Source organism: Castor canadensis, chromosome 4 (assembly GCF_047511655.1).
Source record: "Castor canadensis chromosome 4, mCasCan1.hap1v2, whole genome shotgun sequence".
Taxonomy (NCBI): domain Eukaryota; kingdom Metazoa; phylum Chordata; class Mammalia; order Rodentia; family Castoridae; genus Castor; species Castor canadensis.
Genome location: NC_133389.1, coordinates 56,651,538 through 56,667,162, shown reverse-complemented (window position 1 = coordinate 56,667,162; position 15,625 = coordinate 56,651,538). Strand labels below are relative to the sequence as shown.

At 43.8% G+C, this 15,625-nt stretch overlaps 1 protein-coding gene and 1 pseudogene across 2 annotated transcripts in view; one reads left to right on the top strand and one right to left on the bottom strand.

The window, feature by feature from the left end:
* Emilin2 (elastin microfibril interfacer 2) overlaps window positions 1–15,625 on the bottom strand; it is a 55,133-nt gene that overhangs the window by 20,265 nt on the left and 19,243 nt on the right. For both annotated transcript variants that reach the window (XM_074070223.1, XM_020163698.2), the window contains exon 3: window positions 6,159–6,334. In XM_074070223.1, coding sequence (XP_073926324.1) covers window positions 6,159–6,334 — 176 coding nt within the window. The remainder of the gene's footprint in view (window positions 1–6,158; window positions 6,335–15,625) is intronic.
* Window positions 9,792–11,009, top strand: LOC109686413 (eukaryotic initiation factor 4A-I-like; annotated as a pseudogene).

Below are 15,625 nucleotides of genomic sequence, written 5' to 3'. Positions count from 1 at the left end.
AGGGAGCCCAGAGAACAGCCTAAACCTTCACTTACAGGCAGGTAATTGCCATGACAGAACATAAAAAAGAATGGGGCTTGGAGTCACATGGATCTCTCTTCTCTGCTGTTAACTGTTGCCCTTGAGCAAGTTAATTAAATTCTATGAGCTATAATCCCCTCCTCAATAAAGAGGAGGTACAGTCCCTCCCAGTGTTGTTAAGAGAATGTGTACATGGCGCATGATAGATAACTAATGGTCCCTTTGTCCCTGAAGGGAAATATTCATTATCTATCACTTCAACACCTCATTCTCACATTACTGAACTGCTGCCACAAATCAATAGTTGATTGTGTACTATAAAATTACACAAAGCCACTTCAGCAAGCTCCAATGGGGAGCTACTGGATCCTATATTGCCATATGTCATTTAAGGTTATCCTCAAAACAACTGAATGTTCTTTTGCTTTTATCACCATCCCTATGCAAAAAGAATTTCACCAATATCGTTTGGCCCTGTTATGAGGTTGGGGAAATTAAAAACCAAAGAGATGCTTGCCTGGCATGCATGAAGCCCTGGGTTCAATCTCTGGCATTAAAATTAAAAAAAAAAAAAAAGGAATGAAAAGAGAGATACAGCAACTATTCTATTGGTATCACCTAACAAGAAAACCTTATATAGTAAGATTCACTAAGTCAAAAACTACAAACATCAAGTGGTAGAACAACTGCCTAGCAAGTGTGAGGCTCTGAGTTCAAACCCCAGTACTGCAAAAACTACATTCAATGTTTAATAATCTCATTTTGAGAGAACAACCCCAGAGAAACAGTCCAAAGGAAAGAAACATATTAAAAATGATACTGAGTCATAAGGCCCTTTCTTTGGTGGTACTGGGATTTGAACTCAAAGCCCTGCATTTTCAAGGCCACTTGAACCTCATCTCCTGAACTTTAGTCTTAAATTATATTTCAGATAGGGTCCCACATTTTTGTTCAGGGCCAGGTGCAGACCACCTATGCCTTCCACATAGCTGAGATTCTGACAGATAGTACCACCACACCCAGCTTATTTGTTGAGATTCAGTCTTGCTAACTTTTTGCCTAGGCTTGAGCCAAACCACACCCTTGAAGACAGTAGGAGTAGAGGGATACAGGACAGAGATAACACTGACCAGCCTGGTAACATAGGCACAGCATGGAAAGTGGAAAAAAGTCAAACACAACACAGATGACAATTAATAAATTAATGCACAAAACTGAAAAACACTGGACATAAATTTAGAATGTTGTAGGTATCTAAATTTACTGCTCCTTGTGTCTTCCTTCTTTGAACTTTTGCACACAATGACATTAGGAGCTTTGATTTATTAGTCACTTTGGTGGTAAATCAAGACTAACGCTTAGATGGCCAAACTCTTAGGCTTATCTTTGTCCCTGCAGAGAACTACAAAAAGCACCTTATTTTCCAATTTGAAATTTTTATTCTCTCTCAAGACACTAGAAAAAAATAAGTTATTGAATCATATATAAAACAAAGTGCTATTCTGAGCCCAGGACATAAAAACATAAGGCAAAAAAATTGGGGAAGATCAGGATATAAAGAAATGCCTCTTTCATGTACCATTTGCAACTGTGTGTAAACTGGACAGTTGGCAATACGTCTCAAAATACTCTTCCTTTTGACCCTGCAATTACACTTCTAGAAATTTATTATAGAAAATTATCAGGAGGAGTACAAAAATTTTAAGGGAAATGATGCCCATTCAAATATGATCTATGATAATGAAAAATTATAAACAACTTAAGTGACTAACATAGGGGACTGTGTTCAACCACATTCTCTGAAGCAATTAAATGATGCTGTAGACTACTGAATAGCAATGGAAGGTTGCCTATTATTGACTGATTAGTAAAAAGTAAGTTCTAAAAACAGTACTTTTTTATTTTATTTTATTTTTTTGAGACAGGATCTTCCTAGGTAACCCAGGATGGCCTCAACTCTCAATCCTCCTGCCTCAGTCTCCTGAGTGCTGGGATTTCAGGTGTGTACCACCACACCCAGCAAAAATATGTTCTTTACAATGGATAATGGATAAAATCCCAGTAAAATGGTAATAAAAAGGGGAGGGGACCCAAAAACCCACCCAAGGCATATATAAAAAATTAGAATCAGATGGCTTGGGCCTTTTTAATAGCAATATTGGAGGCTTAGAGAATAAAGGAGCAATGTCTTAAAAATTCTGCAGCTGGGTGTAGTGGTGTATGCCTGCAATCCCAGATACTCAGGAGACAGAGGAAAAAGGATCCTTAGTTCAACTCCAGCCCGGACAAAGTTAGAGAGACCCTGCCTCACATACAAAATACAAACAAAAGGGCTGGGGGCATGGCTTAAAGGGTACAGTACTTGCCTAGCAAGCACAGGCTCTGGGTTCAGTCTCCAGAACCCTCTCCCAAAATGATCCAAAGAAAAATGACTTCCAATCTAGAATTCTGAAGCTAGAGTACAAGTGTTTCCAGACTATAAAGTATTAAAAAGTTTATTTCTCAAACCATCTTCTCATGAAATTTCTGGAGCGGGCTAAGAGTATAGCTCAATGACAGAGCTCCTGACTAGCATGCAGGAGGCCCCAGGTTCAATCCTCAGCACCAGAAAGAAAAATAAAGTTCAAAGTAATTGCCTCTGGAAAGGGAAAGCAAAGGAGAATAGGAAGTCATCATTCTTCCCAGCAGTCCTTACAAAGCTATTTGATGGGGCTGGGTGTGGCTCAGGTGACAGAGCATCTGCCCAGGAAGTTTGGCCAAAAGAAAAAAGTAAAGCTAACTGACTTAGGAAAGCTACATATATGTTTAAAACTAAGCTAAACAAAGATAAGCTATTGGGGTCCAACAGGCCCGACCCACGTTTCCCCTCCAGAGTGTCCTCACGGTTCTCTGTAACCCTCCTCTAATGCTCATCTCTCCTGAGCTCAGGAATGGCATCTGCCTTGTTTTTCTACTTATTCCATGTATTTCATATGCCACCTGCCGGAGGCAGACGCTTCATATGTATTCATGGGATGAGTGGATTTTTCTTTAACAAAATGTATATTCAGGTTTAGAAGAGACTGATGTTCTAGAACAAAATGTTAGGATGTTATAGTTTCAATGTCCTTCCAACTCATGTTGAAATTTTACATTTGATTTGTTATGTGACAAATGCCACATGATCTTACACATGGAATCCAAAAAGAATCAAACGCACAGAAGCAAGGAACAGTAGTTGCCAGGAGCCGGGGGCTGGAAATGGGAAGATGTTGGTCAAAGGGTATAGACTTTTTGCTACAGGCTGAGTCAGCTCTGGGTGACGCGTGGGCGGTGAATGTGCGTGTTAATTTGATGGTGCCAGTATTAAACACTGTTTGTAGGTATCACATTATTGCATTGAACACCTTGAACATAATTGGTCTTTGAAAATTAAATATTTTAAAATAAATAATATTTCCCAATATTTTAAAAAACATTATTTAATTTGCATTCAACACTTCTGTAATAAAATTAATTTAAAATATATTTTACAGACACTCTCACTTTCAAAACTGAGAATACCTCATGGGACAATGAAGATCAAAGACAACTTAAACATCTAATTGCACAGGAAAAGCTAGGCTGCATTTACTGTGACTCATCTTAAAAAGAGGAAAGATAAAAGAGATGTAAGAGCAAAATGCCAAGAAAAAAAATTTGTTTGTTTGGTGGTATTGGGGTTTGAACTCAGGACTTTGCGCTTGAAAAGCATGCACTCTATCACATGAGCCACCCCTCCACTCCATTTTGCTCTGGTTATTTTGGAGATGAGGTCTCATGAACTATTTGCCAGGCTGACCTGGACAGGCTGACTCCCAATCTAGACGTAGCTCCCAATCTCCCAAGTAGCTAGGATTACAGGTGTAAGTCACCAGCACCTGGCCCAAGAAAAAAAATGCATCCATACAAATCGTCCTCTTAACATTACACTTCACAACAAATACGAGATACAGGTGAGAACTCTAACTGCGGGTCAGCATCGCAGAAGTCTCAGTCTCATCCCAAACACTATCATGCTACTTACCTCATTTTTATTTTATTTTGTTCATTCATTATTTATTTATTTAAAAAAATTCTTTTGGTGGTGCTAGGGTTTGAACTCAGGACTTTGCACTTGTTAGGCAGGTGCTTTACCAAGCCACTCTGCCAACCCTCATTTATTTATTTTTGATACAGGGTTCAGGCTAGCCTGCCTCAGCTTCCTGAGTGCTAGAATTACAGCCAGACACCACCATGCCCAGCATTTTAAGTCAGTTTTACCTCCTTATATTCATATTTCTGGATCTTATGAAGTTAAAAACAAACAGAGCATCACTGCATTTGACACTTTTTTTTTGTAGTACTGTGATTTGAACTTAGGGCCTCATGCTTGCTAGGCAGGCACTTGAGTGTTTTTCACTTTTCAGTTGTGTGTGTGTATGTGTGTGTGTGTGTGTGTGTGTAGTGCTGGAGCTTGAATTCAGGGCCTACACCTTGAGCCACTCCACCAGCCCTTTGATTTTTGTGATTTTTTTTTTTTTTTGAGATAGGTTCTCTGAACCATTTGCCCAGGCTGGCTTTGAACCGCAATCCTCCTGATCTCTGCCTCCCGAGTAGCTAGGATTACAGGCATGAGCCACCAAGCGCCTGGCTTCACTTTTCAATTTTGATAGTGAAAAGAACACTATGTATATTTATATCAGGATCAATGTATAGAGAAAGGAAAACCGGAAAACCAGAACCTAATCACTCAAATTTTGGCCATATGGCCAGGTGACTATTTGAACATATTAGAGTTAATACTTTTTAAAAGTTATCTAACTTATAATGCTTACTACTGTATTGGTGACAGAATAATTTCCAGCACAAGGCAGATACTGAATATTCATTTAATTTCATTAAAAAAACTTCAGGTTATTCATGCATGCATCTCTTCCACAAATTATGTTATATGCCAATCACTATTCTAGGCACTGAAAGTACAAATGTGAGCAAGATTGGTAAGGTCACTGTCCTCCTAGAGTTTTTGTGCTTGGGAGAATTATTAGACAGCAAGTAAATAAATACTTGCTGGAAGGTGTACATGCTACAAGAGAAATAAAACAGAGTAGCATCTGGAGAAAAAGGTATTTTCAGATGGTAGGATCAGGGAGTATCTCACTGAAAAGGTGACACGTGAGCTTAAACCAAGTTTACAACACAGGGTATTTTTCTATCTGCTTCTCACAGTTCTCCAGTTCATAGCATGATGCAGGAAGTCACATAGTGCTTGCTATTCCAGAAGCTGCCTGTGGACCAAGCTGTCAATGGACCGAGCTGCAGGAGGTATCAGGCTGACCACTGTCAGAGCATAGACCCCAGCTCAGAATGAGTGCTGTGAGCCTCTCAGGCTGGGAAAGAGCAGCATCCTGGAGTAGGAGGTAGAAGCAAGGAGAGGCTTTATGGAGGAGGAAGCAGCAAAGGATGGCTTTAGGATCAGGGTGCAGAGCACAGGTTCAGGGCTCTGGGATCAAACTGTGGAATACAAGCCTTGTTTTGAATCCTGACTCTTCTGCATACCAGTTTTGCCTCTTGGAGCAATCTGTGAGATTCACCATCCTATCTACTGATAGGAGTGTCCCAATAGGTCCTCAGGACTTGGTGTAGTATCTGAATAACTGTAAGTGTTCAGTAAATGTCAGCTATTATTAAATAGTGAGCAGAGACAGCAAAATTTAAATATGCTCAAGAATACAAAGTAAAATAAGAAAGCAGCCTCTCTCCTCAGAAATCTCATTACATACTCACTGTATGAGAATTCTCCAACATGCCTCCTACTCTCTGACAGGTTTCTGAGGGCTTGACTGAGGTGTTCTGCCATGAAATCAAAAGCATTTGACACTCTTCACCTCAGTGCCTCCAGGCTACACTGTTCTGAACCCAACCACATTTCCACCTCATTTCTAAGGCACTGGCGTTCATAGGTTGGTCCTAACAAAGCAATTTACTTGCAAGAACCTCTGTCTTCCAATTGCTTTTGCTTCTGCAAATAAGTTTCTGCTATCCGAGCTCAACTTTGTACATCCTAAGTCCTTCCCCCTGACAGCACTGGAAATATGAAAGATGGCCGTATTTGCAAAGCACCAACGACATGTTACCTGTAGCTTTCTTCACACTGTTTCGAGGCCGAGCAGGCGTGGGGCGGGGGGTCTTCTTGAGGTCTTTGGGACCTTCTTGGCAGTCTGCTCCCCTGAAGCCAGGGCAGCACCTCCATTCCAACTGTGTCACTGTTTTGTACCTAGTGACATATCTGGGTCTGAAGTTTACCCGATACCTGCAGATGGAAGGACAGGAACTCCTTTTAGTGGTCATTATTATTATGAGTGCCTCTGACACTCCTGGGCCTAATAAAGACAATCTGGGCCTCCCTGATCCCCCCAGGCTGACCTGGAGGGGTTGCTGATCTTCTCAGTCTAGCCCTGGCTCCCTGGTGTTCAGGAAGGCAGAGGCTCCCCACTCCAGGTACAGACCTCCTTCCTCGGTATCTCTTTTGTGTTTTGAGACAGAATCTCACTATGTAGCCCAGGCTGGCCTCGAACTTGTGATCCTCCTACTTCTACCTCAAGAATCCTGAGATTACAGGCAGGTGACACCACATCCATCTCATTCACCTCTTATATCCAAGAGAAAAAGACCTTAGAAAAACTGAGAGGGCTGAAAATGTAGCTCAATGGTAGAGCACTTGGCTAGCATGTGCTAGACCCTGGGTCTGATCCACAGCACAACAAAACCAAAAACAATCGAAAAAGCTACTTTGGCCCCATGCCATTTAATGTAGATACTTTTCAGCTCCCAAAATGAGGTTTTGCTTTACCAACAAACTTCTGTTCTGCAACTCAACAGCTCTATGGGGATTTTTCAGGTGCAACTCAAGGTTGTTTTGTTTTGTGTTTTAAAGAACATCCCCAGAGCCCCTGTTTCCCATAAAACCCACATATCCACCTCTGCACCTTCTTTTCTTAACACTAGTAAAGGTAGTAGGCTCTGGAGATGGCACCTCACACTATTTGTGTTCAAATCTTTGTACACTGTCAAATTTTTTTGTACACTGTTCACATCCTTGTCACACTGTCAAGGATGGGGATCAGGAAGCAGAAATGGAAGCTGCCATGGTTTGGATAAGTGTCCCCCAAGGCCCATGTGTTAAAGGATTGGTCAGCAGCCTCCTATTGGAGGTGCTGGAACCTTTAAGAGGTAGGGCCCAGCAGGAGGAAGTTAGGTCCTGGGACGTGCCTAGAAGGCAATATTGACGCCTGGCCCCTTCCTTTTCTCTTTACCTCCCAACTGCCATGAGGTGAGCAGTTTCCTCTGCCACAGGCTTCCTCCACAATGCGCTGCCCTAGTACAGGTCCAAAAGCAACAGAGCCAACCAGCCATGGACAGAAACCTTTCTTCTGTAAGCTAAATTTATCTCAAGTATTCATTATAGTAACAGAAAGCTGACTAACACAGAAGCTTCAAACTTCCATTTCTAGTGCACTTTCCAGGGCTGGGAGTATAGCTCAGTGGTAGAGCACTGTCCTAAAATGTGTGAGGGTCTGGGCCCCACAAAAAATTAAAAAACAAAATGCACATTCCCTGATGGACTGGGACATCACAGAGCCCTTTCCAGGGAGCCGTAAAGTCCCCCAGATCTATGACTAGCCCTGGGTCTACAACAGACAGTGACAGTCCAACAATAAGGTGCACAGCAGGAATGGGGCCAAAATTTGAGCTCCACTAGGTCCCTCTGCTCACAGCACAAATAGAGCCATAGTCACACAGGATGACCTTAATTTACCTCCAGAGCCACTTTCTGACTATGAACCATGGCTCTCACTCTCTCTCTTTTCTTTCTTTCTTTTTTTGGTACTGGGGTTTGAACTCATGGCCTCATGCTTGCTAGGCTCTACCACTTGAGCTACTCCACTGAGCCACAGATGTCTTAAACTTCTTCACTCCCTCTTCATTTCTTACACAAACAACTGCCCTTCATTTCGAGCCAATTCCCAGAAAGAAACAGGATTTGTATCACTTCATCTGGGTGTCTGTACGTCACTCACTGATGGAGGACTCACGACCAGCTGTGGGGTTCAGCCAGCCAAGTGATGCCATGTCAGACACCAGAGCAGTAGACTCAAAGTTATGTTCCTAAGAAACCACAAATCACTACAGGTAGTGCACCTGTCATGTCTCCCCTGATTGCCAAAACCATGACAGCTCAGCCCTCTGTACAAAGTCCTGCTATACTGGATTGGTAAGGTGTCCCTGCAGAATTCCAAGAGGTCCTGGGGCCTGCCAAACTCTCAGGGTCCTCACACCTTTTGTCATGCCATTTCCCTATGTCAGTGGGATGCAACCCTGAGATCAGAATCACTCAGGGAACTATGAAAAGTCATGGATGCCTGGCTTTCCCCTGAGAGGAGGAGGGGTAGAAACCCATATGTAAAAAAGGAAAGCATGGAGTGCTCATGCTGGGCAGAGGAGAACAGAGACCCCCCTCCAGGCCTCACTACTTACATTGGTCTCCTTTTCACAGTGAGAAAACAGAGGCTTATAAGAATGAAGTGACTTCTCCAAGTTCAAACAGCGAAGTGGCAGGGCTAGAATTTAAGCTCCAGTGTTTTCCCCAGTACCTCCACATGCCCCCTCTGCACTCAGAGGCAGCGTTTCTCTCTGGCAATTGCCTTAAATTTCAGGCTGCAGCCCATGGACAGGTTCCAGAAGGCCCCAAAAGCTGGGTAGTCGACCCCCCGCCCCCATGCAGCAGCCTCGTGCTGGAGCATCTAATGCAGTCCAGGTATGCACCAGACCCCGTCCCCTCCCACCCCACCCATCAAAAGACTCCTTGAACCATAAAGGACAATTACGCATCATGTCTTGCACACTCAAGCAAAGGATAATGCTGGAAGAATGTGTGACCTCAGGAAAACTTTGCTCTTCTGAGCATTGAACACTGAATGTGAAGATGTATTTGCTTGTGTATCTTGTTCATTTGCCAATAGATGACAACCCACAGGAAACCTTTTGGATATGACTGAGCCAGGCGGGAGAAAAACTGTGCCTTGTGGAAGAGAAGAAGAGTGACAGCCCATCCCCCATCACCAAATCCCAGCTGCCCTCAGGGCCTGAACCCTGAGGTTCTGGTCACAGGGACCAGAGGGTAAGAACACACTGCATGGCCTTCTTAAGAACAGTGATATTTTGGAGTGAGGCCATCCTTAGGGAAGTCCCTGGAGTCCCCACCTTCTTCCACCCGCACAATCTCCACGCCCACCTGGGCGCCTGATGGGGATTCCAGAGGCGCTGTTCAGGTTGACAGCATTCCTGACAAGGCCTCAAGTCCAGTGTGGGGAAGAGGCCATCCTGGCAGGCAGGCAGCACAGCTGGAAACCATCAGGTGGCCACCCCCAGCCGTGGGAAAGCTCACTGAGGGATTTCCCCATGGAAGATAACAACAGATTCCCAGAGGTGACTTTGGGTCCTACTAGATGACCCTCAGCCCTCAGTGGGTGGATCCAGGGGCCACAGCAAAGGGGTTGTCCAGCCCCATAACTCTACTTGGCTTATCCCAGCAGAAATTGGGTTCCCAGGGCGGGGAGGAACTAGGTGCCCTCTGTTACCTAGGAAAACATCCTGGCTGGGGAGCTTTGAAGCACTGTCAGGGACTGTAGTGTGGCTCAGTCGTAGAACGGCCAGCCTGGGCCAAAATGGTGAGACCCTGTCTCAAACAAAGACTGAAGTTTCTAAGGATGTCTGTGAGTCAGGATTCCCAATCCAGAGACAACAGTCCTGACAGGATGGAACCAGAAGGCATGATCAAGGGAGAATGGAACCTACCATCACTGCCTTTCAGCTCTGAGATCGGCAGCACCACCATCAGTGACCCTGGTTTCTGGAAAAAGTAACTGGAAAGAGATCGCGGACAGCTTTGATGACAGGAACCTCTCCAAGTCCCTCTTCCATGGCATCCATGCCTATGGTTTTGAGAAGCCCTCTGCCATCGAGCAGTGAGTCATTCTTCCTTGTATCAAGGGTTATGATGTAACTACTGGGAAAACAGCCATGTTTGTCATATTGATTCTGTAGCAGATTGAATTATATCTAAGGGCCACCCAGGCCTTTGTCCTGGCACCCACTCGAGAATTAGCTCCATACAAAAGTGGTCATGGCATTAGGGGATTACATGGGTGCCTGTTGTCACACTGCATCAGGGACACCAGTGTGTGTGCTGAGGTGCAGAAGCTGCAGGTGGAAGCTCCCCATATCATCCGGGTACCCTGGCCGCAAGTTTGATATGATTAACTGGAGATACATCAAGATGTTTATCCCGGAAGAGTCCAGTGAAATGTTAAAGAGTGTATTCGAGGCCAGATCAATGACATATTCCAAGAGCCCAACAGCAACTGTCAGGTGGTGGTTTCTTGTTGGCTGCAATGCCTCCTGAAGTGATCAAGAAATTCATGAGGGATCCCATTCAGCTTCTAGTTGAGAAGGAAGAGTTGACTTTGGGGAGTATCTGGCAATTCTACATTAATGTAGAAAGAGAGGAATGAAAGCTGTGACTTGTATGAAACCCTAACGTCATCCAGGCAGTCTTCTTCATCAACACCTGAAGGAAGGTCTGTTGGCTCACTGAGGAGATTGTGTGCCCAAGACTGTGTCTGCCATGCACCAAAAAGGAGGAGATGTGGTCGCGAGGGAGCTCCGGTGTGGCTCTAGCAGCATATTGATCACACTGACCTGCTGGCCAGCGGCATTGAGAGGCAGCTTTCTTTAGTCATCACCTGTGACCTTCCCACCAATAGAGAAAACTAAATCCACAGAGTTGCCCATGGTGGTTGTTTGGGCCACAAAGGTACAGCTATTAACAAGGTTACAGAAAAACACAAGAGGACTCTTAGAGACATGGAATATTCTACAACACCTCCGCTGAAAAGATGCCCCTTAGTGTTGCTGACCTCATTTAAAAGGGGCTTTCCTGCTGCCTAAAATAAAGGGTGGGTGTTGTGGTTCATGTCTGTAATCCCAGCTACTTAGAAGGCAGAGATCAGAAGGATCTGACTCAAGGTCAGTCCTAGCAAAAAAGTTGGCAAGGCCCATCTCAACCACTCAGCCAGACATGGTGGTGCATGCCCACCTACTCAGGATGTAGAGATTGGGAGAACAGCCTGGGCAAAAACATGAGACCCTATCTGGAAAATAACTAAAGCAAAAAGGGAGGGAGGCATGACTTAAATGGTGGAGCACCTGCCTACCAAAAGCAAGGCCCAGAGTTCAAACCCCAGTACCATTATAAATAAGTCACTACCCCCCAAAAAAATTCCCCAAGCACAGCCAGAGTTGAGAAGCCCTATCTCCTCCTCCAGGGACTCCAGCCACCTTCTCCCATGGTGGATCATGGGCAGCGGAGCTAAGCTGAAGCAGCCAAGTGTCCCTAGGTCCCCTGTGCTGGAAGCACATGTGAGACACTCTTTCAATACTGAGACAGTTAACTAAATGCATACAGCGTGGGGCAGCCAAGCCCGGGGAATACAGCAAAATGGATAGTGGAGGCGGTGCAAGTGGAGCAAGAGGGGCTGACTCAGGGTACAGCCTTGGCTCCTGTCCCAGACTTGGGGTGGATCATGACAGCCCCAATCCCTCTGCAGAGCCCTGTCCACAGCTGCTTCAGGATCTACGATGGTCCTCGGAACTGTGACACACTGAGCTCACCCACAGCTCTGTGCCTGCCGCCTTGTTGCCTGCCCCTGCAAGCTCTCCTCTACTTTCTGCAACTCTTTCCCTGCTTCTTACTCAGAAACCCTTTTATGAGTCAAACAAGAGTTCACCATTTTTACAAGGCCACCACCACATCAGGGCACCAAGTGGGCCCAGGAGATTCTAATGGGAAGGAAGGTGGCAAGAAATTGTCTGGGACCATAGGACTGCAAGTGATCCTGCTAAAACAATGTCCCTGATAAAACGACTGCCTTGGTGTCATCCCACAAAGACTTCTCCCTAGTGACTCTTTCATAACACACTTCAGTCCCACTCCCATTTTGCTTGTTCAGTGTTCTCCCTGCTGCCAGACCTAACGCCTATTAGTGCAAGAACCCCTGCTGGCTTTATTCACTGCAACATCTCCATTTTAAACACTTTTTGAAACACATTTTTGTAGAGCAGTTTAAGTCCACAGCAAAATTGGACAGAAGGTACAGAGATTCCCTGTCTACTCCACAAATGCACAGCCCCGCCATGTATTACAACTGACGAATCTGCATTCAAACACCTCATCACCCAAAGTCTGCAGTTGACACTGGGGTTCACTCTGTGTGGGTTTGGACAAATGCATAACAGCATGTCCTCCTTTGCAGTATTATGCAGAGTAGTTCACTGCCCTGAAAATCCTCGTTACTCTCTATTTATCCCTCCCTACCCTCATCTCCTAGCAACCACTGATCTTTTTGTTGTCTCCCTAGCTTTGCCTTTTCCAGAATGGTTGTATAGTTGGAAACTTACCATATGCAGACTTTCGGTTTGGCCTCTTTCACTTAGTAATATGACTTAAGTTTCTCCATGTCTTTTCATAGCTGGGTAGATTTTTTGTTTGGTTGGTTTTTGTTTTGGGGTTTTATTGTGTGTGTGTGTGTGTGTGTGTGTGTGATGGTACTATGGATGGAATCCAGGGCCTTGCACATGCTAGGCAAATACTCTACCACTGAACTATATCACCAGCCCTAGATAATTTCTTTTTAGTGCTAAATAATAATCCAGTCACGGACATGGTGGCACATGTCTGCAATGGCTGGGGCAGGAAGATTTCAAGTTCAAGCCCAGCCTGAGTTATGTAACGAGACCCTATCTCCAAAACCAACCAACCAAACAAAAAAAGAACCCTATTCCTTTGTCTAAAACATCCTCATTTCTAAATGCAAATGTCCAAACACAGGGTCTACCCCATTGTAGGTGCTCAGTGAACAATTATTAACTATCAATTGAATCAATAATTGATTGAAGAAATAATTTACTATGTCTACTTTTGCCAAGGTTTTGGGAGTTCCAATGTCTATATAAAAACTCCAGTTATCCTCTGTTCTAACCCTAAATAATGTGAATTCTTGAGTCTTCCCAGAACTAAATCAAGCTCCAGACTCCTGGGATTGTGATGACCTGCGCAGGAATCACACAACAGACGGTGACCCAGACTGCGCCACACATGGCTATTTAAATTTACACTAATTAAAATTAAACAAAATCCAACATTTATTTTCTCAGTCACAACAGCCACATTCCGAGCACTTAATTGCACGAACATCTCCATCACCACAAAAATTCTACTGGACAGGGCTGACCTAGTAAACACAAGATTGTCCAAGAATCAGCCACAGGCACACATCTGCTCCCATCTTGATTTTCAGCCCACATCAACTTATCCTTTCTCCTCCCAATAGAACTATAAGCAGACTGCTTGTACAACACTCCGTCTAGAACTAGAAGCAGATCACTTCTGTGCGGATAACCATATGTCCCTAGCAAGGGACCATCTGGACAGCTGTCATGCAAGGTAAGGCTCTTTGCCCTACACTTGGCTTTTACCCGCATTTTATTTTGACACAGGCTACTAAAACCCTGTACATATGACTGGGGCTTCTCTCAAGAACAAACTTTCTAACAAACTCTTCTCCTTCCTCTCTCTGGTGTGTTGCAAGCAACCTCAAGCCCATTCTTGTGGCTTTGTTTGGTGTGTGTTTCCACTTACTGGAGTGGAGCCAAGAGGGTGGAAAAAGAACTCATGAAGAACTTTCCCAAAAGAGAGGGTCTGACTCAGTGGAAGAAACACTTCCCATGTGATTCCGCTTTGCCCTAGTGACAGTCAAAAATGAGCCATTTGAGGCTGGGTACAGTGATGCATACCTGTCATCCCAGATAGGCTGAGATAGGGTGGATCGAGATTCAGGCTAGCATGGGTAAAAAGTGAGACCCTATCTCCAATTAACCAGAGCGAAAAGGGCTGGAAGCGTGGCTCAAGTGGTAGAGCGACTGCCTAGCAAGTACAGGACTCTGAGGTTCTGCACTGTACTGCCAAAAGAAAATAAAATTTAAATTTAAAAAAATGAGCCATCTGAAAGTATTGGTGAGGTTCACAACTGCGCACCCAAGGCAGCCTGAGTTGTCCAGCTACTATTCCATGTTTCCACAGAGCACCAGTACACTCCAGACCATTGCATGATTTAAAAAAAAAATTGTGGTAACATACACACAGCATGAAATTTAGCATTTAAACCATTTTATTGGTTTATTTGTGATGCTGGAGGTCAAACTCAGAGTTTCATAGATTCTAGGCAAGCATTCTGCTACTGAACTGTACTCCAACCCGCCTTACCCATTTTTAGTGTACAGCTCTGTGACATTAAGTGCATTGACGCTGTTCTGCATCTGTCACCACCACCCCCTCTAGGACTTTATCTTCCCAAACTGTCCTCATTAAACACAAGTCCCCATCCTTCCCTGTTCTGCAGCCTCTGGCTCTGACATTCTAATGTAAGTATCTAATGTAAGTAGAATCAAAATTTGTCATTATGTGTCTGGCTTATTCCACTTAGCGTAGCATCCTCAAGGTTATCCACGTCATAGTGTGTGTCAGAATTCCCTTCCATTTTGCATGGTAATTCACTTTTACCAACTTTGGTCTCAAGTGTTCTCATTCAGAAACTAACAAGACAGCAGACTGATTTTCTAGGAACTACTTGTGACAAATGTTTTTGTTATTTTGGGTTTTTTGGGGTTTTTTTACTGCCAATGAATGAACTTTTTATATTTATTGACACTCTGCCAAAAAGTAAATGTAGTCAGGCAACAGGGCTATCAAGTTGGAAGTCGGAAGAGATTTCAGTACTGCATTAAAGGAAAAGCCGTTCTGCCCCAGTGCAAGAAACACTTCCCATGTGAATCCGCTCTGTCCTGCTGACAGTCAAAATCGAGCTGTTTGAAGCCGTGTGCATCTACAAAGACAGTACCTGCAGGCAGAGGGGGGGCTAAGGTCCTTTCCAGTGGCACCATTCCAGCCTGAAAAAGTCTCCCCACCCAAGATAAGTGAGAGAATCAAAGGGCCTCCTTACAGCTCACAGCACAAACACAGAATCAGAATTCTCATCTTTTTCTGCTACATTGCACATTTTTAATTAGATCTCTGCATGGAGAAATTAACAATATGGAAGCAAAGAAATGTGAAACATTTTACTTGACTTTTTAGGAAAATTCATCTAAGTTTTAAGGCCAGAATGCTTGGCAAAAGAGATTTCTGAAATACAGTATGTGTATCATATGAATCTAAAAGTCAGATTAATGAGCTCTGATTAAAACCAGATTACAATATAGTTTTGCTTATTTTTTTTCAAAAAAAAAAAAAAAACAACAAATCCTGGACTTAAAGCAGTATTTTCAAAATGAAAATATACTTAAAGGAGACCATCAGGTTCCCAGTACAAAGAATATATTTGTTGGAGAAACCACAATTTTCCTATTTCCTCTTGAATTAATTTCTTTATGCACTGAAAGTTAGGTTTCAAAAGCTAAAATCCTTTTTCCTTCTCAGTATTTTGCC